The sequence below is a fragment of the Zootoca vivipara genome, chromosome 14, assembly GCF_965207765.1.
Source record: "Zootoca vivipara chromosome 14, rZooViv2.hap1.1, whole genome shotgun sequence".
NCBI lineage: Eukaryota > Metazoa > Chordata > Lepidosauria > Squamata > Lacertidae > Zootoca > Zootoca vivipara.
The window spans coordinates 36,285,858-36,310,185 of record NC_142597.1 but is presented as its reverse complement, the minus strand read 5'-3'; the positions used below and the strand labels follow the sequence as shown (position 1 = coordinate 36,310,185).

The 24,328-nt window shown below is 45.0% G+C and overlaps 1 protein-coding gene across 1 annotated transcript in view; it reads right to left on the bottom strand.

Annotated features, from left to right (window-relative positions):
* Positions 1-24,328, bottom strand: part of GALNT17 (polypeptide N-acetylgalactosaminyltransferase 17) — a 121,440-nt gene that overhangs the window by 14,218 nt on the left and 82,894 nt on the right. Inside the window, exon 6 of the mRNA XM_035139012.3 lies at positions 10,750-10,867. Within this exon, the coding sequence (XP_034994903.1) occupies positions 10,750-10,867 (118 nt within the window). The remainder of the gene's footprint in view (positions 1-10,749; positions 10,868-24,328) is intronic.

The following is a 24,328-nucleotide window of genomic DNA, read 5'->3' as shown; positions in this document are numbered from 1 at the left end:
TCGAAGCACCGACCTTCTTATACTAGTTGCTGGCAATTCCAAGTGGGCAGAGTGCTGGTGAACTCAGGTTGCCCAATAGGAGAAGCCAGCTCCCTCTACATCCCAATTGGCCCAAGGACCCAGGTGAACCTTCCCCAGCTCCTCCCCTGGGAAAAACCATTCTGAGTCTTCTTCCCAGGAGGCAGCTGGTGTTGGGCAAATTCGCTTCCACTTGTAATGTTGTGTGTGACTAAGAACATCAGAGAACTCTTAATGAAAACAGAAATGTGAGCAGACATTGAAATACATTCAGTATTTGTTTTTGGTGCTTTAGGTCTGCAATAAATATGTAATTGATTACACGCACACCCCATTTGCATTGCATTTAAATACATGTTTCTCAAACTTGGGTCTCCAGCTGTTGTTGGACTACAACTCCCAGCATCCCTAACTAGCAGAACCTGCAGATCAACAACAGCTGGAGACCCACTGAGAAACACTGATTTAAATGAAGGGCGCGGTATAAAGAAAACATGAGTAATTCGTGTAATTCACGTAATTTTGTCACAGCAGAGAATGAGATGAATAATATACTTTTTTGCAAGAAGATGGATTGCCAAGGGACAGAAACAGTACTGCATTCCACAGGGCTGAATGGAAAGCAATGCTTTCTCACCTGTCCGATTGTGGCATCTTGTCAACAGTAAAAAGCCTACCCAATAGGAATTGCATCCTATGTTACTAAACAGGAGCAATTCCTAGTGAGAATGTTTTCCTCAGAGACTCTAGATCAGTGTTTCCCAAACTTGGGTCTCCAACTGTTTGGGTCTCCAGCTGTTTGGGTCTCCACCATCCCTAGTTAGCAAGGCCAGTGGTCAGGGATGATGGGAACTGCAGTATGAAAACAGCTGGAGACCCAAGTTTGGGAAACGTAGCTCTAGCCTGAGACATTCCACCATCCACCAGCAAATAGCAAGAGCGGAAAATGTGGGGAAGTTTCTTAAATGTTCACTGGGAAGTCTCAATCCCCATGCAGCTATGTTTTAATCTCACTCATAGCCACCCGAACAAAGAAGTCTGTGTCTTCTCTGAAGCCTCAGTAAAAGTAAGAACAGTGGTGGGTCTACTTGGTCACCAAAGCAGAAGGCAAGGAGCTCATGGGAGTTGTAGCTCAAAACATCTTGAGGGCATCAGCTTGAGGAAAGCTGGTGCATACAATGCTGAGCTAGATGGACTCTGCACAAAGCAACTTCATATATCCCTAGCAGTTAAATGAAAGGGGGCAGGGACTCACACCTTGAAATGAAACCTCCTATCCTAACCTATTAATCTCCTATCCAGCTCTGGCCAGAGGCCCTTAACATGCAGTGGAAGCAGAGCTATGATTTCCAGCTGAATGAAAGTACTCTTAACAAGTAAGAATTCAATTAGAGGGTTGGAATTGGGTTTTTCTGTTCACCCGAATGCAGATGGCACCTCAATTTCTGCTCACACTTAACCGAGTGGAAAGAAGGAGCCTTAAATCCCAGGATCCTGAAAGCCAATCTAATTTTCTATAGACCCCATGTTCACCTACTGCTTCAAGAGAAAGGGCAGTGTCAATCTATTAGTCAGTCTATCAGCTCTGATGATGAGAGAGTGAATGCGGTATTTAAAGCTGAGCATGATGAAAAAAAATGATTAGAAGGACAGGGAATTGCGAGCAAGACATGAGTGAAATAACAGGAGGTTACAGTGAGCAGAATTACCTAGGGTGGGAGTTCTCTCTGTACTGTGCTGAATCTGTTTTCTTACACACACACACACACACACACACACACACACACACACACACACACACGCACACACATCTTGCTATCAGTTATGTCATTTTTGGATGTTTTTTTGTGTTACAAGACTGGTTCTAAAATCTATTTATTTCCTGCTGAATGTATGTAAAAACTAGCCAACTGTTCAAAGGCAAAACTTACACCTGTTGCTTTGTCTGCTTTTGCCTTTCATGGCCTCAGTGTCCAGCACTGAACTGGAAACAGAGATGGAGACTACAGGAGCACCAAATGGGGAGCCAGGGCATGTTCAGGGCTCAGAGCTGATAGTGGAAGAGAAGGAGACCATGGACCTGAGGTGACTAGACAAGAACTGGGCCCTCATGAACATCTTTCCCTGAACATGAAGAACCAGGTGCCTCTCACCATGAATCAGAAGGTTAGCAGCACCAGAAGGGAGCCTATGGAGCAAATAATGGTTGGCCCTTTAAGGCACTGAAGTCCCCTCAAGGGTTTGGATTCTGGAGGAGATAGGCTGGAGACAGATACCTAGAAGGCTTCAATCTACCCCCAACCTTTGCAGGAGAAAGCTTCTCACTTGGAGCTGTCCATGGTCCAGCAACCTTCAAGCAACCTGGCTGCATTCCCTGCAGGTTCCAGGACTGGACCAGAAAATGACATTGCCTCTGGCCCCACCCCTTTGCCTAGATGGTTAATACAGTCCTTGGCCTGAAAAAAGTTCAGAACCCCTACTGTAAGATACAAAGTCATGCATCCACCACCTCTCCATGCAACACTTACTATACTCAATAGGAGACCTCTAAACTGGATTGTGGCCTATTCTTGCAAATGAATTCTCAGCAGAACCCGTTTATTGTATATAGGTTTCTAGTGCATTGGAGATAGTGGGTTCTGAGTTCACCCTGCAATAGACAATTACCAGACCACAAACTTTGGCCTATGCCCTTGTGCCCTTGCTAACTTCCCTGGGTTGTTTCTCCTCCTTCTCCTTCTCCTTCTCCTTCTCCTTCTCCTTCTCCTTCTCCTTCTCCTTCTCCTTCTCCTTCTCCTCCTCCTCCTCCTCCTCCTCCTCCACCTTTTTCTTTCCATAGAGAAGTGAGGGGAAGAGCTGTAGCTCAGTGGTAGAGCATCTGTCTTGCATGACAAAGGTCCCAGGTTCAATCCCCTGGAGACCCACTGCTAGACAGTGTGGGTGATACTGAGCCAGATGGACCAGGGGTCTGACCCAGTATAAGACAGTTTCCCATGCTCCTGTCTTTCTGTTATCCAGGCTATCAGTGTTGCTGCTTATGCAGCTATAGTGACGCCAAGTCTTCCCAGGAGAGAAATCAGCAGACTCAGGGTTATTCCCAAGGTTTTCAGAAGTTCAGAAAGCTATTCGGGTGGGGAGGGGACTCTCAGGGAAACCCCCCCCCCCGCCAAAGCACGCACAAGCAGATGAACTGCATCAGAGTGGAAATAGCGGTGCATGTGACTAATCCAGGGAAGAATGGAAAACGATGCCTTCTTGCATCCCTACCTCTAGGTCAAGTTGGGGTGAACTTTGTCTGGATCTCCATAGAGCCACTGACAATCAGTGCAGACAACCACTGAGCTACTATGAGATCACACTCCTTCTAGGTGTGTGGAACAACAACTGAGGAATCCCAGTAAATCTTCACCTTCAACACTCATCCACTTCTATTTGCCCTGCTGCTTTTTCCTGGGGGAAACCCATGCTTTAGTGCCAGATCGGAGCAAGCTGTAATCAGGTTTTTCACGGATTGCCGATAGTTCTGACTTAGAGGTAAAAGTGGAGGGGAAAACGTACAACTGCTTGAACCTGTGCCCGGAAAGTCCAGGACAAGGAGAAAACGGCTCAGACCCCCCCTTCTTTCTAGGCCTGGAAGAAGCAAAAGTATGGACAAGTCCTTACTATCAGAGGACTCCTCTAAGAAGAAAAGCAATGCCCCTTTCCAAACTTCAGGCCAATCGCAAAGACAGGATCACTGACAAGCAGTAAGCCCTTAATGTTACATTTTACAAAACCCTAATTTTTATTCAAGTAAAATTCAATAAATCAAACAGCTTTCAATGCATTAGCCTGCCAGTATCAATCAGTGCTTTGCACTAAGTCTTCACTGCTTTATCTCCCCTTACCATAGAAGATTTGACTGTGGTGCTGTTTTGCTAAAGAAGCAATGGATCTCATGCCTAAATGTCAGGAATTGATGGGATAACAGCTCTGAGCATAAAATGTGTCTGTCAGCTGGCAGAAACTGAAGTCTCTTGGAAATCAACTAAAGTTCATGGAACTTTGAAGAATTGCCAGGGAGGAGAACTATGTCAGAAAGCAGCCAAGATCTGGGGCGAGGAATGGTTTCAATTATTTTGTTGTGGGGAGGGGGATTAACTTTTCTATTCCAGCACTTCATATGGAATATTTATATTATGCTGCCGTGCCAAGAGTGACTTGTTCTTGAAGAAGAAGAACCTTTAAAGAAGTGTGGGTTGTTGCTGTTCTGGTTTTTGGTTTTGCAAGAATGCAAACTTTGGGCAAGGATGATGCAACTTTCTAATTTGGAGGGTGGTTGTAGGGCAAAAGGACGCAGATGACACTGAGATCTAAACCACTGAGCCTAGGGCTTGCCAATCGGAAGGTCGGGGGTTCGAATTCCCATGATGGAGTGAGTTCCCGTTGCTCGGTCCCAGCTCCTGCCAACCTAGCAGTTAAAAAGCATGTCAAGTACAAGTAGATAAATAGGTACCGCTCCGGCGGGAAGGGAAACGGCGTTGTTGTGCACTGCTCTGGTTTTGCCAGAAGTGGCTTCGTCATTGCTGGCCACATGACCCGGAAGCTGTCTGCGGACAAACCCCGGCTCCCTTGGCCTGTAAAGCGAGATGAGCGTCGCAACCCCAAAGTCATTCGCAACTGTTCTTAATGGTCAGGGGTACTTTACCTTTACCTTTAAACATAGAGTACCAGTGTTGTGTTGGTTATTTTTGTGACAAAACAGGCAGCTTTTCAAACACCAAAACACCAGTGGTGAGGAATGTAAAGGAAACATACTGATGGCTGATATTATATACAACTTGGTCACAGGATCTCATTAATCTATTTCATCTGGTAAGATAAGGTATATATTTCCTTATTTTATCCACCTGGCATTTTTTTTTATCCCCCAAAACAGCAGACTAGCACTAAATGCAAACAGAGGGGTGAATCTAACATTCTGTGTCCACCAGCACAAACACATCTGTCGTGGATGCTTTAGCTGAGATTCCTGCATTGCAGGGATTGGACTAGATGACTCCTGGGGTCCCTTCCAATTCTTCAGTTCTATGATTTTTGCAGTAGCGGAAGGGAGAATGTTAATTTTGCACAATAGAGCACTTTGCAGTAATCCAGTCTCATGGTTTACTTGTACAGGGACTGCAGAAGCCCATCACCACTTGAAATATACAGAAGAATCAGAAAGGCTGTTCAGAAGCTTTAGTAACTCTGTGCAATTGGAAGATGGACAGTCTATAATGGCCATTTAAATATTCTCCATTTCCTCAGATGAAATGAAATAAAACGATGTTTTGATTTTATTTTATTTTTGCTACAGTAAAAATATTGGAATGAATTAGATTCACTTTATGAAGTAATAAATACATTGTAAATGGATGTCATGATGGCCACTTGAAGAATATATTGATCATAACAGCAGCCCTGTAATAGGGCACAGTAGATTGGTTTTATTGGAATTCAGATATTTGTTAAATACGGAATGATAAGCAATTAAAAGATGATAATAAAATTGAGTGCAAAGTATCTACTACAGATAGGGATACCAGAGAATTTCCGATAAAAACAGAAATGGGAGGGGCAATTGCCACTTATTCATCCCTCGTCCAAACCAGAAATTAAACCCAGTGCAAATGATCAGTGTTTGCTGTTGTTTCTGCTTCCAGTCTACAAACAACACACAATTGATTACTTTTGCTTCCATTTTGCCTCCTTTGCGCTGAAATGAATGGCATGGAATAATGTAACAGCAATGCAATATTCATGGCTTCACCACGGTAGGTAATGGGGCAGATAACGTAGTTCTGGAAGAAGAGGAACTGCAGTGGAACAGAAGCAGGTGTTGCAGGCAAGAAATACAGGGCAGGGCGGAAAACGATGCCCTCTCACATCCCTCTCTATAGGTCAGAATTAAGCACCCATTTTGAAAGGTGCAAAAATCCAAAAGGCAAAACTGTCACAGGACACCTCCACATTTGGCAGACATACATCCTGGCTTGGGCTTGACCCACATTGCAATGATGTACAGTATACAGAAATGCTTTGCAAGAGACACCATCTGCCTTGAAGATCTGAAACTTTACTGCTCCTCCATTCAATACTTCCAAGCAGCATATTCTTAGTATTACTAGTACGATTTCCACTGTCAGCTATAAAGGTTGTTTTATTCTCTCTTTTCTAACCTGCTCAAGGATTGATATGGAGAGCAGTTGTTTGAAAGGAAAGGTCCTGTTACAAAAGGAGAGAAGGAGAGAGGGGGGGGAGAGGGAGGGAGGGAGGGAGGGAGGGAGGGAGGGAGAGAAGTCTGCTCGGAGAAGGCTTTCAGATCTCTAATCATTCCTGTATGCTAATTCCAGGCATCAATGGTCTCCCCAATAGATGCTGATTGCCTCTTGAACATTGTCTCTATCAAAACATAATTAATCTGACCAGTGACTCTACACAGATAATAGCTTAGAACCAATTCAAGATTTGTTTAGTTGATATAGGCTCTAATCCTTTTGCAGAGCACGAAGGGCAAATATTCTGCAGTAGTTGCTCCACACATTCAAGCCCTAGTAGTCAGCATTTTCCTTTCTTACCTTTTTCTACCTCCCCCCTGATGTGACAATGGAGTCCCCCACCCACTGTAGTACTATCCTCCGCATGTGAGGAAAGATGTTCATCCCTCAAGGAATGGGTCCCTTCTAAGGGAATGTTTCCCTCTTCCTCGAGGTGATGGTCTCCTTCTGAGATACCTTAATTGTCCCCATCAGCAGGGGAGATGTCATCATGGGAGTGGGACACAGCTATAATGTCCCCAAAAGCACCATCCACCACTCTCTCTACCTTTCTTACCTTTTCCATGTCTGCCACCTTGGCCTCAAGGGAATAAACTTGTCCCCAGAGAGCCAGGAGCTCACTGCACTTTAGTCATACCCAATGAGGAGACTGTCATACATATGGCAGATAATGCAAAACACTGGAAAGCCCCCAAGCTTCCTACCTTCGTGTTTCTTTGTTTTAGTTCTTGAGAGTTTAGGATTTTGCTGGGCAGAGTGGGGTGCCCTGGCGACTCAGCTGCTGAACTCACACATCTGCCTAACTCACCTTGACCCTTTGTCAGCTGGGGCTGAGACACATAATCAACCAGGGCTCCCTCTAGTTGTATGGAGGCACCATTGGAGGAAACGTTACCTGGAGCCTTCCAGTTTGGGTTCAGAAGGGAATTGGTCCCGGTCACCCTGGAAAATGACCGTGTTCGAGGCAGAGACTGCAACTCTGAAGCTGCTGTCAGATCTCTCTGCTATTGACCATGGGATCCTCCTGGACTGTCTCTGCGCTGTTTTACAGTGGTTCCACTCTTACCTGCAATAACTGGTATTGGGGGACTACATGAGACATCTTGGCAGCTTAGCTTTGGGGTGCAGTAAGACCTGATTCTGTCCCCAATGCTATTTGACCTCCATATGAATCTGTTGGGAACAATCACCAGGAGATTTGGGGGCACATTGTCATCAGCACGATGGTGCTTTTCCATTAAATCTGAGTCAAGAGAGGCTGTGCGTAAGTTGAACCTCTGCCTGGATGCAGTGGTGAAATGAATGAGGGTCAATAAGCTGAAACCTGAATCCTGCTAAGACAGAGACAGTGTGGGTAAGTAGAATCATAGAATCATAGAGTTGGAAGAGACCACAAGGGCCATTCAGTCCAACCCCCTGCCAAGCAGGAAACACCATCAAAGCATTCTTGACATATGCCTGTCAAGCCTCTGCTTAAATACCTCCATAGAAGGCGACTCCACCACACTCCTTGGTAGCAGCTCCACATGCAGATGCTGGGTGACATTGGGCTAGTCACACTTCTTTTAAGTCTCTCAGCCTCACTCACCTCACAGAGTGTTTGTTGTGGGGGAGGAAGGGAAAGGAGAATGTTAGCCGCTTTGAGTCTCCTTCGGGTAGTGATAAAGCGGGATATCAAATCCAAACTCTTCTTTGCAAATTCCACTGTCGAACAGCTCTTACTGTCAGGAAGTTCTTCCTAATGTTTAGGTGGAATCTTCTTTCTTGTAGTTTGAATCCATTGATCTGTACCGCTTCTCTGGAGCAGCAGAAAACAACCTTTCTCCCTCCTCTATATGACATCCTTTTATATATTTGAACATGGCTATCATATCACCCCTTAACCTTCTCTTCTCCAGGCTAAACATACCCAGCTCCCTAAGCCGTTCCTCATAAGGCATTGTTTCCAGGCCTTTGACCATTTTTGTTGCCCTCTTCTGGACACGTTCCAGCTTGTCAGTATCCTTCTTGAACTGTGGTGCCCAGAACTGGACACAGTACTCCAGGTGAGGTCTGACCAGAGCAGAATAAAGTAGTTTCTAGGTATGAGAATTGGGGAGTCTGTCTGTTCCAAGCCGGTAAGGCCACATAGGCTTCAGATGGGCAGAATACCATCACAGAGTGAAAGAAGTGCCCGGCTTCTATTTCTGAACATGACACCATTCGAAGTACAACCCAGTCATAAGTCATAAATTCAGTGACACATTATTGTATTATAAAAATGATAACAGGGCATCATTGTAACTACAAGTGCCCCCAGCGAAAAGGTTTTACATGAATATAATATAAGCCAGATTCATTGTTCTGGTGGGTGGGTGGGATCCAAAAGGGCTGCTTGTGCAACAGATATAATGGAAAATTCACATGCAGACTCATCAGCTATTTATATCCTTTGACATTTTTTTAAAAAAATATAGTGCAGATGAGATATGCCTTTGTTTCTCAGGCAATTATCAGGTACAAATTAATTCTCCTCTTAGCATCTCCATGTTGAAATGACTCCAGCACTTTTGCTGATTGTTTTAAGCCTTCTGCATGTGGCCAATTCTAAATTTAACCCCCAAAAAAGACATTTGTTGGATTGCATAAGCAACTTTCCAAATGTTAATCTCCCAACTGCAACTCAAGATGAGTGGGTGCACAGAGGGTCTGATTTGTCTCATAGTTGGAGCTGGAGGAAAATGACTCCCCCTTCCCTGTACACATTTAGGGGGTATAGTTCATCTCTCAAGCCCAGTCAGAGCTGATCTGCCCCCATTGCCACTAGATTTAATGTTGCCTGCTCCTTGATAACTCCTTCACTTGAACTTCTTTCCCTTTGACTAACCTCTCAACCTAGGCTGAATTTCTTCAGCTTTGGTAGGCTGCAAACATGTGACATTTTATTCTAGAATCAATAGAGACTCAGTGCTTGATTTTCCAATGTAGTCCCCACAATCTCAATCTATGGCTTATTCTTTGCCCTTCCTGAAAAAATGGTTCGATTCCAAAAATAAAAGCTCGTTGCAGATTGATTCCTCGTTGTCCCATAATGTGTCTATTTGAAAACAGATGAAAACAAATGTTTGTGGTCCCCCGCAATGGGGTGTATGCTTATCCACACCTGACAATGTTGTTGTGGAGGGGGGGGGCTTAGAACAAGACTGTAATCACCGCTTCCTTCTTTATTCACTTGGAGAATGCACAGGGAGGGAAATACATGGGTAACCTAACCAAGAGGAGGGTTTTCAAATGTGTATCAAGTCACCATTCCCATCCTTGTGAAGGTCAGGATATATAAGCAATGTAGATTGGAAGCAGCATGTTGAGGAAGAGCATGAATGATTCCAGATTGAGGGAAAACTACATTTTTATGTTGCAGACTAGCTGGCCCTGCCACGCGTTGCCATGGCTAATCCCTGTGACTGCCACTACCCTGTGTCGATCCATGACGTATCCCGCCCCCTCCTCACCCCACCCCCTGGGTTTTCCCTGTGATTCCCCCCAACCTGTCCTGTCCCATGACGTATCACACCCCCTCTTCCCCCCACCCCAAGGTCATCCCTGTGACTGGCCCCACCGTGTCCTGACCTATCCCGTCCCCTCCTCCCCCCAACCCCCACCCAGGCAAGTCAGTACCTCCATTCAGCCTAGTCTTTAAAGGCTTCGGCCTAGTATGTAAACGGCAGCTGAGGTGCTGTTGAGAGGGAAGATTCTATAGGTGTAGTACCAGTGTAGCCGCCGCTAGAGGGCGCTGGTTTGCAACCTGGTTCTTTTCCCAGCATGCACTTTTGGGTGAGTTGTGTGTTCTGGAAGATGTTGTTTTGGGGGTTTTACGTGGCGCAGGTGTGGCATCTGTCTTAGGTCTTTCTACGGTCCTTCGGACATTCACATGTGATGTTGTGTCAAAATTTGAGCGCAATCGGTCAGGCGGTTTTGGTGAAAAGTGGACACCCACCCACATGCCGTTTTTACAGAGAGAGAGAGAGAGAGAGAGAGAGAGAGAGAGAGAGAGAGAGAGAGAGAGAGAGAGAGAGAGAGAGAGAGAGAGATGGGTTAGTGCAGGCATCCCCAAACTGCGGCCCTCCAGATATTTTGGCCTACAACTCCCATGATCCCTAGCTAACAGGACCAGTGGTCAGGGATGATGGGAATTGTAGTCCAAAACATCTGGAGGGCCGAAGTTTGGGGGTGCCTGGGTTAGTGTGTACTTAGCCTAGGTCTGAAATGAGAAGCTTATTGAGAACCATTGAGTGAAATGTACTACGACTTTTTTGCAATAAAGATCCTAAAACTGGCATGTAATATGTCACAAATCATATTTCTAAAGTGGTGGCATGAGAGGAAGCAGTAGAAGGATTTCAGTCTTACTGGCTCCCAACTTTCATCATCTAATTGCAAGCTTCTCACTGACCTTTATTCCAAGCTCTATGTTCTCTCCACCATAAACATCCATTCCTGGATCAAGAAGTCCGATTTCTCCAAAGAACTTCCGGTTCACCACAAAAGAACAGCCTATCATAGCGGGAGTCCTAGGGGAGAAGGTGGAAAAGAAACACAAAACTTCTCATTATATTGGTGAAGGAATCCTAGAAAACTCAAGTTCATTTAATCTAAACCATAGTTTTCCATTCATGATCCAATCGCAACACATGTTCAGTTGATTCATACAACTCATAGAATCAAAGAGTTGGAGGGAGGGAGTGTAGGGACTAGATGACCCCTGGAGTCCCTCCCAACTCTATAATACTGTGATTGTATAAATTTAATTCAGCATCTGTTATAATCAAATGCATTTTCCTTAATTTTCACCCAACAAAACTGAAACACCAACACGGACAATTCTATTGGAGAGGCTGAGCTGACTCCTCCAGCCCCACTCCTAGTTTGTATTTTTCCCTTGTTCTAAGAGACAGCAAGATTTATTTTATTCTGCAGATTTCACTAATAAGACCATGGAAATGACTGGAATCTCACAGAGATGGATGGCCAACTCAAGCTGGATTTCAAGACACACTGCAGTGCTTCGTGGCTTGCTATTTAAGAATCCAATTTCACTGATTTAAGTTGTAGCACGATAACTACCATAAGCTGAAACAATTAATTTTCAAAGTGATAATAACATTAGAGGTGCCAGACTCTTAACAGCTCCATTATTCCTGATTACGAGCAAGAATTAAGACAAAGGCGAAAGCCACTGGCTTCCAGAAGAGAACAAGTTAACAAAGACTTTGGAAGGGGCTTGGTTGTGGGGGAACAGAAAGCAGAAGTAAGCTGGGCTTTCTGTTTGGGAGGAAGATGTATGGCTAAAAGGGAGTTGTTAGGTGTGGTATAGTGGTTAGAGTGTATGACTAGGACAGGCATCCCCAAACTTCGGCCCTCCAGATGTTTTGGACTACAATTCCCTTCATCCCTGACCACTGGTCCTGTTAGCTAGGGATCATGGGAGTTGTAGTCCAAAACATCTGGAGGGCCGCAGTTTGGGGATGCCTGGACTAGGACCTGGGATACCAGGGTTTAGATTCCCACTGAGCCATGAAGCTCTTGGTTGACAAGTGCAAGCCAAAGAAATTTGCTTCTTTATTATTAATTAATCCATTACCATTTACATATATAGGTAAAGGTAAAGGAACCCCTAACCATTTGGTCGGTTGCAGCGCTCTTCTTGCGTTATTGGCCGAGGGAGCCAGCGTACAGCTTCCGGGTCATGTGGCCAGCATGACTAAGCCGCTTCTGGCAAACCAGCAGCACGCGGAAATGCCATTTACCTTCCCGCTGTAGCGGTACCTATTTATCTACTTGCACTTTGACGTGCTTTCGAACTGCTAGGTTGGCAGGAGCTGGGACTGAGCAACGGGAGCTCACCCCGTTATGGGGATTCGAACTGCCGACCTTTTGATCAGCAAGCCCTAGGCTCTGTGGTATAACCCACAGTGCCACCCGCGTCCACTAAGGGCTCATCCATACTTCTTTTTGTGCTGTCTTGCACCTAAGGTTGAGGGGGCCCGGTACGCATCATGCGCTTCACACACATGACAACGTGTGTTTGTGTGACGTCATATGCACAATGCACACATGGCATCGTAAGGAGGAGGCCAGGCATGGTGAAGCCCAGTGCGGCACAGCTTCCTCTTTCATGCTCAGGAGGAGCCAGCCACTGAATTGCACCACGCTCAGCTCTGCACTTAGTCTCCTCTTGCCCCCCATCCACATTGAGGGGGCCTGGCCCCCTGCCAGCAGATATTGAGGGAACCGGGGGGGAAACCTCTGCCCCTACGAGTTGGTGCACCCAATAAGAGCCATCTTCAAATATCTAAATGACTATCACATGGATGGAGCAAGCTTGTTTTCTCCTGCTCTGGAAGGTAGGACCTGAACCAGTGGGTTCAAGTGGAAATAAAGGTGATTCTGACTAAACATTATGACAGACGAAGAGCTGTTCGACAGCAGAACGGACTCCCTTGGCAGGTGGTGGACTCTCCTTCATTGCAGGTTTTTAAGCAGAGGTGGGATGGCCATCTGTCATGTGGAGATGCCTGCATTGCAGAGAGCTGGATTGAAGACCCTCGGGATCCCTTCCAACCCTACAATTCCATGAAAGCATTTTACTGAACGAGATTTAGTCTCCCATTCTCTCAATGTACAGAAACGCATGCACTCTTAATAGCATCATTATTTCTGACTATTGGAACTGTCCTCTTGCTCAGACCATCTAGTATAGTCATCATGTGATCCAGGAAGACCACAACGAGGTATAAAGATCCTCCCCCATTGTAGGCACTAATGGTCAAAACCAGAATCGCCCCCACAGGATCAGACAAAAGACCTCCCTAGCCCAGCATTCCTAGTCACCAGCCACGTGTTTTCCAGGAAGCCTGCCAGCAGGGCACAAACACAACCTTCCCCTCTATCACAACACCACCACTCTATCAGTACCAACAATCTTTATGATAGAGGAATCAGGGGTGCAGAACCAGCACGGTGAAGGCAAGCTATGCTGGGGAGACCATCCTCCCCCCACTCACATTCAATTTATATCATTTCATCCACAAAGCAGGTTCCAGTTCAGAGGCATGAATGCCATCCAGAAACACCATCTGTCCTAGGACCAGGCTGTTTTAATTTCTTCATTTCCACCTAGTAGGCTATTATAAAGTAGACAATTACGGTTTACTATTGCAAACCTACTTTTTTTGGGGAACAAGCTTTCATTGCAGCTAGCCCAGAACCGCCTGCATCTACGCATCTGGAATTTGGCAAGGTTAATCCCTTCTTTGGGGGCTACTATATCAGCAGGTAGGGACGCGGGTGGCACTGTGGTCTAAACCACAGAGCCTTGGGCTTGCCAATCAGAAGGCCGGTGGTTCGAATCCCCACGACGGGGTGAGCTCCCGTTGTTTGGTCCCAGCTCCTGCCAACCTAGCAGTTCAAAAGCACATCAAAGTGCAAGTAGATAAATAGGTACCGCTCCAGCGGGAAGGTAAACAGTGTTTCTGTACGCTGCTCTGGTTTGCCAGAAGTGGCTTAGTCATGCTGGCCACATGACCCGGAAGCTGTCTGCGGACAAACGCTGGCTCCCTCGGCCTATAGAGCAAGATGAGCACCGCAACCCCAGAGTCGTCCACGACTGGACCTAACGGTCAGGGGTACCTTAACCTTAACCTTTATATCAGCAGGTTCTGTGCACATGTGTGAAACAAGCCACAGAGTTAGGGTCCATTTGGTTTCCCAATGAAAGTCAATGGGAAGACTGATGGTTTGGTGTTCCAAATATTGCTCTGGATATTGGGTCTGTGGTGAGCACCCCTTCCCAGAGATCTGAATTGAATTAGGAGGCCAATCAGAAGGGCTGAAGCAGGCTCTGGAGCACAGCCTTAGTGAATACTGTCTCCCAATGTGCAAATATAGACCGGGTGCATAAATTCTCCTTGCTGTGCACCAATAACCTGGCTTAATTATCTGTTTCAAATGGACTTTTCTTCCTACTCTCACTAACAGCTTGGGTATCTGAGAAGCAAATTAAAAACACCAGAGAAGATCCCATAAAAGAGCTGTTAGATTAAGTGTATCTCCCACCCTTAATTCTGCAGGAGTTTAACAAGCCTTTATATATATAAAGCACAGGTTTTAGAAGCCTAATCTTGCTGCTGAAGGCCTGAAAGCTTTTCAGACCTGCTTTAAAATGATGCTGGTGTATTTATTGGTGCAAGAGGAGTCCAGAAATGGAACACCCTCCAGTTTGGAAATTGGCTAAATGGTGCAGAGAGCTGATTGGCCAGGGAACAGGAGATTGACAGAAATATCTCTAGAAACCAGTCTTCATAAGTTAAAATGGGAGGATGTGGGTGTCTGAGGACCAAGAAAGAGTGGGGCTTTGGGACTGTCACAGAATTATAGAATTGTAGAATGGAAGGGATCCCAAGGGTCATCTAAAAATGTTGGTTGGCACTTCACCTTGTAAGACAATTCTCCAGTAGGATTGGATGGGCCTGAGTGCAACATCCCCTGAATATTGAGGGGGCCTGGCCCCCTAAAAACATATATGCAGGGGGTCAAAACTGCCCTGGCCACTTAGAGAAAATGCTTGTGTCCAGTAGACCTTTTTGGCTACCTTTCATAGACATTTGAAGGCAGTCCTGTATCAGGAAGTTTTTAGTGTCCGATGTATTGTGTGTTCTTTTATAAAGGTAAAGGCAAAGGGACCCCTGACCATTAGGTCCAGTCGTGACCGACTCTGGGGTTGCGGCGCTCATCTCGCGTTATTGGCCAAGGGAGCCGGTGAACAGCTTCCAGGTCATGTGGCCAGCATGACAAAGCCACTTCTGGCAAACCAGAGCAGTGCACGGAAATGCCATTTACCTTCCCACTGTAGCGGTCCCTATTTATCTACTTGCACTTTGAGGTGCTTTCGAACTGCTAGGTTGGCAGGAGCTGGGACCGAGCAATGGGAGCTCATCCCGTCGCAGGGATTCGAACCGCCGACCTTCTGATCAGCAAGCCCTAGGCCAGGCATCCCCAAACTTCGGCCATCCAGATGTTTTGGACTATAATTCCCATCATCCCTGACCACTGGTCCTGTTAGCTAGGGATCATGGGAGTTGTAGGCCAAAACAGGCTGCAGTTTGGGGATGCCTGCCCTAGGCTCAGTGGTCTAACCCACAGCACCACCCGCGTTCCCATGTGTTCTTTTATACTCTGTTGGAAACCAGAGTGGCTAGGGCAACCCAGTCTGATGGGTGGGATACAAGTTGTTCTTGCTGTTGTTCCACTGACCTAAAGCAGCCCTTGGTGGAACTCTTCCAATAACACTAGGCACTGCTTGGTCTACTAAGCTGCAATGGAAGTTCTCCAGGAAGTAGCCAGGTGGATGGGTCTACTCACACGACATTTGCTACATTGCCCAAGACAGTGGCATTATAATTTAAAGGATTGTCTAATTCTAGTTGCTTGACATTACTCTGAACGCCAGGCTGTAAAAAATAATGATGACAAAAATAAGAGAGGCTGGACAGGCTCCAGCAGTGGGGCCTGCCAGAGTCATGGGGCCTTGACAGGTGCCCAAGGATGCCAGGGGCTGACATGAGCTCTGCCTGTGCCAAAAACATTTATGCCACCTTGTAAGCCCTCTACATTCCCTCAAGAGTGATTTTTTGCTGACTTCCCTACAGATAATGAAGCCTGAGAAAGGTTGTGTGTGTTACGAGATTTTGGAACTGCAAGCAGAGATCAATAACTGAATATTTTAATATACATGGGGAGAAATGATTCAAGGGCTGGAAAATATATAGCAGATGACAGGCGGAATATGTTCCCTCTTCTTAAGTAACTGAACATTGAGAAATTCAAGGAACAGATAGTTTAGGAGGGAGAATATATGCAGGTCCCCTTTCAGACATAAATCTCGGATGGCTGCGAACAGTTTGGATATGACAAGTGGAAAGGGGCCAATGTAGCAGGAGAATGATGCTGGAAAAACGTCAAATCTTTGGCACACAGAGGAAGCCTGCTGGGATCAGCTGAGCTACAAAGTTCCCAGTGGGGAGCTGTATAGCAGAGCCCATCACCGCAGGCCGGCTGTCACCAACCGTCAGCTTATTGGCATTGACAGCAAGCATCCCTTGACATTGCCAAGGGACTCCCCGCTGTTCTTTGGCATTATTATTATTATTATTATTATTATTATTATTATTATTATTAAAGTTGGTATACCACCCTTCCTCTGAAGATCACAGGGTGGTTCACAACATAAAACTATAAAATGGGAACACTAAATACACAATATGCCTGTTGTCATTGTCCATGGAGTTTTCTTGGCAGGGATACTGGAGTGGCTTGCCAGTTCCCTCTCCAGGTAGATCACATTTAGTCAAAACTCTCGGCTATGACCTGTCCATCTTGGGTGGCCCTGCATGGCGTAGCTCATAGCTTCTCTGAGTTATTCAAGCCCCTTCACCACGACAAGGCATTGATCCATGAAGGGTTCATGAAGCTACGAACATGAGTTTGACCAAACTGCGGGAGGCAGTGGAAGACAGGAGTGCCTGGCGTGCTCTGGTCCATGGGATCACAAAGAGTTGGACACGACTAAACGACTAATCAAAATACACAATAAAACAAAATAAATCAATAAAACAAAATACATAAGGATCTGGTGGATTCTGTTTCAGTGTATCTGACGAAGTGTGCATACACACGAAAGCTCATACCAAAATAAAAACTTAGTTGGTCTTTAAGGTGCTACTGAATGAATTTTTTTATTTTGCTTTGACTCAGACCAACACGGCTACCTACCTGTGAATAAAACAAAAGTAAACCAATACCCCCCAAATGCATTAAAAGGCCTAGAAAAAAGTTTTCACTTGGCGCCTAAAGATATGTGACGAAGGTGCCAGGCGAGCCTCCCTAGCCATTCCACAAATGGGGAGCCACCACAGAAAATGCTTGCTCTAATGTTGGCTGCCCTCTGGACCTCTTATGGAGGAGACACACAAAGAAGGGTCTCAGGTGATGATCACAAGGTCCAGAGGCATTCCTTGAGGTATTGCATTCCATGCTTCCACCTGTACCCACACCTGAGGCCATGTACAATGTCAGGTGTGGGGGAACCGGGCATGGCTTGGGAAAGATTATTATTAATCACCTTTACTTGGAGTCTATGACATACAGCCAAGCTAGAGCTGTGATCTCCCAGAGATTGGGCAATATTTCTAGACAAGAGGACATAGTCCCTGTGAAACCAGGGATGTTCCTGGGGGAGCAGATCTATCAGGTTACACCAGCTCCTTATCTAGTGGAAATCCACTATGTGGAATACCGTAGACTCCTCACTGTGGCCAGATTGAACGTCCTCGAATCTGCGGTATTATGGGGAAGGTACAGAGAAGTTCCATATGACCAGAGAACTTGCTATTTTGCCTTGGGAGAGGTAGAGTCCACCGAACATTTCCTCCCGAGTTGCCCTTTCTATGTAGATTCAAGGAAATATCTCATAGCCCCATGCCTATCTCAGCTCAGCTCTCTATCCAGAGAAAGTCAGGCTGTATATTTGTTGAATAATCCCACTGGGAAAACAGCTTCCTTGGTGGCCAAATTTCTCATCCTAACTCTGAAGCGTCGTAAAATTAAAATCGACTGCATTGATGTGGGTTTATCTGTATAGCATTTATTAGTGCTGCCCATGTTTTATTTTAGTGTTTTTTTTAGATGTCTTAGATGTTTTAATCTTGTACTGAGAAATGTATCTTTGCTGAAAGACGGTCGAATAAAGAATGATGATGATGATGATTCTAATTATTTACATCTATTGGACACCTTTTTCCTTTTCCCCTTTTTTACAAAAGTGACCCACTCTGAAACCAAGTACTGTATTATTTATTCAAACAATTTATATACAGTATGGCTTAACTATCATAGTCTCTAAGCAGTTTACAAAGAGACACCTTTGAAAAGGTCTCTTCTGGTGTTTCCATCCTCTTGTTGACGGCACAGTGAGAAGGCCTTGGACAAGGAGCAGAAGAAACTATTCATGTATGCTACAACAGTGGCTAAGATATTACTAGTCCCAAAATGGAAAGTCAAGATATCAACTAAAGAAGAATGGCAAGAAAAACTGATGGAATGTGCGGAAATGGTGAAACTAACAGGAAAACTTAGAGATAAGAACAATAGAGACTTTTTAAAAGATTGAGAACCATTTATGCTGTATTTACAGAAATATTGTAAAGAAGTGGACTCACTAGCAGGGTTTGATTATTAAACACTTACAATTAACAAAACAAATATAGATATTAAGATGTAATAATTGGGAAACAACAAAGCGCATGAGGCAATTTGGAAACAATTATAATATAAAAATGATAAGATCAGAATAATATTCAATTCAAAGAAAGCATTATTAAGATATAATAAAACAAGCAGGAGAAGTTAATATGTAATGAACCAGAAGACGGAGCTGAGGGATGTCATGGGGAGGGAGGTTGGGGAATTTGGGAATTGTATCATGCTTTTCTGTGGATAAATATTGTGAAACTTAATAAAAATGAAGAAGAAGAAGAAGAAGAAGAAGAAGAAGAAAGAAGAAGAAGAAGAAGAAGAAGAAGAAGAAGAAGAAGAAGAAGGAGGAGGAGGAGGAGGAGGAGGAGGGGGAGGAGGGGGAGGAGGAGAGGAGGAGGAGGAGGAGGAGGGAGGAGGAGGAGGAGGAGGAGAAGTAGTGCAGGACCGGAGTAGGTTCAAGTGGAGATAGGCGGCCTCCTTGAGGTCCTGGGGTCGTGAGCTGTATTAGGCTTCATAGGCCAAAACCGACACTTCAAATTGAAGCTGGAAATTTATCGGAAGCCAATGCAATTATGACATGTTTGGGTTTCATATGCTTAGATCATCTCGCCCCAGGTTAATAACCTGACCATGGAACTCTCCTCCAGCGGCAGTTTCATACCTTCCAATACAAAGTGGCCCAACAGCAGGACACTGTCTTTCGGGGCTGCACTCCTGTGTGAGTCACATGACCCATGTGAGATCCACCCACAAAAAGTGATGGCGGGGCACAGCACCTCAAAACACTCATTTTGGGGAGCTGTGCAAGATTGCTGCCCTGAAACACACACACACCGCCGTCTCAGAGCCTAATGCCGTTCTGAAGTGGGGGCGATGGAACCCTATCTTGATTCCTGACGATGGTTTTTCTATATCTATTCTTAATACAGAACGACAAAGCCTGAGGAGAACAAAGGCATTAGTGGATAGATATTTAATTTCTTTTCAGGGAAAGTAGAGGGGGGGGGGAAGCCAATGGAAAATCTTTGTGAAAGCATCAGGAGTATGCTGCCATTTGCATTTCTGGTCACAGATATTTTTGTTTCCCACCGTGATGCAGGTCAGAGTTTAGACATTTAACTTTGCTGCACCTCAAACTCAAGGCAGCATCCAATCTGTCTGAAGTGGTGGGGTTTGCAGTCAGCCCTGGCAACCAACGTTCCAGCAGACTGCAGGCCTTGCGAGGACTCAGGCACCAAAAAAAGCTGCAAGTGGGAGCAGCATTTGTGCACACAGTGCGGTGCTTTGAAAGGCTGTCAAAGGGGAAGTTGTTCCATCTTCTGAAGGTTGCCCTTTTATCTTTGGAATCTCACAGTTCTGTGTTGAATTACAAACCAGATGAAGGATTGGGGGGGGGGCGGTGTTGATGTGTGTACAGTGGTACCTCGGTTTACAAACACAATTGGTTCCGGAAGTCTGTACTTAACCTGAAACGTACTTAACCTGAAGCAATCTTTCCCACTGAAAGTAATGGAAAGTGGATTAATCCGTTCCAGACGGGTCCGCGGAGTACTCAACCTGAAGTGTACTTAACCCGAGGTATGAGTGTAATTGGTTCCGGAAGTCCGTACTTAAACTGAAGCATACTTAACCTGAAGCGAACTTTCCCATTGAAAGTAATGGAAAGTGGATTAATCCGTTCCAGACGGTCCGTGGAGTACTTAAACTGAAAATACTCAAACCGAGGCATACTTAAACCGAGGTATGACTGTATGTGTGTATGTGTGTAGGGGTACCCGGGACATTTACAATTTGGGACCTTATTCCTCTCATTTCCCCCCTCTTCACATACACACCCACATTTCTCCAAATCACTCTCTTCCTTTAGCCCAGCTACAACGCAACATGTTTCTTTCATGCAAACAAATTTCAAAAGATTCCTGCAGAATATAAGTGGTGAAATGGATTGCACAGGCTAAGCAGAGAGAGATGGAAAGTGGGGACCACAAGTAGATTTTGCTGAGGTCTTCAAAGAGCTAGAGATGTCTGTTGGGTCACCATTCTTTTTAGCAACCACAACACACCAGCGGCCACATCTCCAAACACCAGGCATAAGCAACAATTTTGCTCCCTCAACAACCCTCCAAGGTATGCTGCCAAGGTCTTATTTCACAAAGGGGAACTGAGCAAAACATTGAGGGTGTATTTCCATGGGGTGGCTCACATGTTCAGGCCTCGGTCCTGTATACCTGAAGGAGCATCTCCACCCCCATCGTTCAGCCCGAACACTGAGATCCAGCTCCAAAGGCCTTCTGGCACTTCTCTCACTGCGAGATGTGAGGTTACAGGAAGCCAGACAGAGGACCTTCTCAGTAGTGGTGCCCGCCCTGTGGAACACCCTCCAATCAGATGTCAAAGAAATTAACAACTATCCGATTTTGAGAAGACATCTGAAGGCAGCCCTGTTTAGGGAAGCTTTTAATATCTGATGAATTATTGTCTTTTAATGTTTTGTTGGAAGCTGCCCAGAGTGGCTGGGGAAACCCAGCCAGATGGGCGGGAGTATAAAGATATTATTATTTATTTATTATTATTATTATTATTATTATTATTATTATTATTATTATTATTATTATTGCAAAAGCAGGTGTCTGAGGGGCCACAGCTGAATTGGGGCTGAAGCCCACACTTCAGATGTTGTTGAACTACAATTCCCATCATTCTGGATCATTATCCCTACTAAGGAAGGAGGAGGAATTCTATTCAGTTTGCCTTTAAAGGTGAGCCTACACAATCTGCACTTTTAGAAACAATGAGAACTGAAACACAGCCATCCTGTGCTTGTGAAAAAATTGACTCATGAAAGCAAATGATCACCATCCTTCTTCAAAATTTGCGCTTCTCTGAATTCCGCAGTGCACTTCTTCAGCAACACAAAATGTACAAAAAGCATCTACTGAGGTAAACTGCCCATAAAAATGCACATGATAGTGAAATTAACATACAAACTTGCATTATTTTAGGGGAAACTGCTTTTTTAAAAAGCCATGTACGCTAGGCAAAATTGCATACAAATGTGTATATTCGGAGAAATTGGCACTGAAATGCTTAAGAACCTTCATGAGGACTTTTTTAAAAAATCTCAAACAGATGACAACTGAACTTAAGAAACTGAAAGAAACCAAAACTGACAACCTAGCAACATGACATATATTTTGAGTCAATGCAATCCAGTTCAGCCAAGCCACACAATTATCTTCCATATGGTTTAAAGCCAAGGCCTCCACAAAACTAGAAATGTGGCAATCCTTAACATGTTTGCGGTCTCCCACAGGATACTTACTGCAACATACATCCAGGTTTGCTATTTCTGTTGGCTGCCCAACACTCAAATTCAATTGTTTTTTGGGGGGTAAAAAAATAATAATAAATAATAATCTAGCAGGATTAAGGCCCTACAGCAGGTGCTCCAATCAGGGTTATTTCCAAGTTTCCAGGTGTCCATGGCCACAAAATCTTCCCCACTCCCTTTCCTCAGGCTACACTCCTTCTTCGCCTCACCTCTTTCAAGTCGAACAAATATGGCAACCCCCTATTGTCAATTAAAAGCAATACAAACATCTCTCTTTACCAAGGGCAATCTCACTGCTTCCTTGCTTTCCCTGGTTTAAGGCAGCTTTCTATGTTTCTTCCTAGAGGGCCGATATGTGAGGAGATCAAACATGGCTGCCACTTGGAACTGAGTCTGTAGTAAGTGTGGGTGGTATTCAACTAGGTTTTGCTCAGAGAAGACCCATTGACATTAACAGACATGGCTAACTTAGGTTTGTTATTTTCAGTGTGTCTACTGCCGGCAGAAAGGGACGTGGGTGGCACTGTGGTCTAAACCACCAAGCCTCTTGGGCTCGCCAATCATTGGCAGTTTGAATCCACACGATGGGGTGAGCCCCCGTTGCTCTGTCCCAGCTCCTGCCAACCTAGCAGTTTGAAAGCATGCCAGCGTGAGTAGATCAATAGGTACTGCTGTGGCGGGAAGGTAAGTGGTGTTTCCATGAGCTCTGACACTTGTCATGGTGTTTTGTGCGCCAGAAGTGGTTTAGTCATGCTGGCCACATGACCTGGAAAGCTTTCTGTGGACCAACACTGGCTCCCTCGGCCTGGAAGCAGAGATGAGCACTGCACCCCAGGGTTGAATTCAATTGGACTTAACCGTCCAGGGGTCCTTTACCTTTACTGCCAGTAGGACTTAGCTGAACACCACCCAAAATGTCTTCACTATTCACAACAGTCTTCTCTCCTCTATCACAACTTAGCAAATTCCAAGCCCCAAAGTATGTTCAGACTGAGCTCTGGTGTCCATGACTACCACATGAGTAAGTCTGTTTCAGAGAGAGAGAGCCCCTATTTTCCAGGGACTGCCCCGGATTTACAGAAGCCATTCCAGTTTCTGATTTCATCCCAGAATGTCCCGCTTTTCCTTAGTACTTCCCTCTTTTCATTGGAGAAATGTTGGAGGGTATGGTCTCAGGTATGACAGAAGTAATATATGGAATTGCCAGCATCTATTTCCTGCATGGTAAGAAGCCAAGGTCTTCCTAAGCTTGATACAGGCCATAACCAATCTCCACAGCTCCCTAGACAAAACCCAGGGGACCTAATTTCGAAGCGACAAAAAGTATTTTCCTAGTATGGTCGCAAAAACTCTGCCTCATCCATTATGCATGGAGAACAGGCTGTGCTTCTCTGCATTCATTACTCCATTCCAGCCATCACCATTCCGCAAAGAGTACATCATACGTCAGCCCAAGAGATGTAACATTTATTTGTAATGTAACTCAGGAGTTGATACCAGAAAACCAAGTTTTAACATGCAGCAATGTTACTGTGAGTGTGTTGTGTCCCTGTGTATATGTGTATTCCTTTTCCTACAATTACTGTTTTAACGCCATGATTATTTTATTTTTATTTATTTTTTTAAAAAAAACCAAAACATGTTTACGGGCTCATTTAGATACCCACAATCTTATACCTTTGGTGTTTATTTCTGGTTGACTTTAACTGGTGTTTAAGTGACCCCAATACTTTAACTGTATTCTGCAATCACATTCCATACATGATTGTTATAAGGACCAGGATTAATCCTGAGAGATGTGGGTTGTCATTTCCTTTCTTTTTATACATTTATAAAATATATTTATTTGTTTGTTTATTTGTTTTTGACAGTGTGAATAGATGCTTAGAAGTGTATGGCTAGCCAACTCAGCGATTGTTTCCTTGCCCTCAGCTCCGAAGAAAACCACGGAGGGAGTTTCAGAGCCAGACAGTCGATAGCCCTGGTTAACTCCGCATTCCAACGGACCACAGGGAATCAGATGAAAGGCCATCAACATGGGACAAAGCATCCCCTACCACTCTCTGGAAACCATTTGGATCCATTAAGTGGTGGGGGCGGAGCATCCGAATTGGTCCCACCTCCCTGCAGAGGGGAAGGGTCGCAGAGAAGTCCAGTTGCACCAGCAAGTGATCTGACCATGGCACTTCTTTTGTTTCACTTTTACTTAGTGTCAGATCACCCACGTCACTAGAGGTGAACACCAGGTGTAAGGCATGTCCATGACTATGAGCTGGGCCAAACTTATTCAGGAACCTGTGGAGGTTATGCTTTCCACAAAGTCCCGAGCAGCCCCTTGTAAGGTCGTGTCAACATGGATGTTGAAATCCCCTAGGACAACCAAACTAGG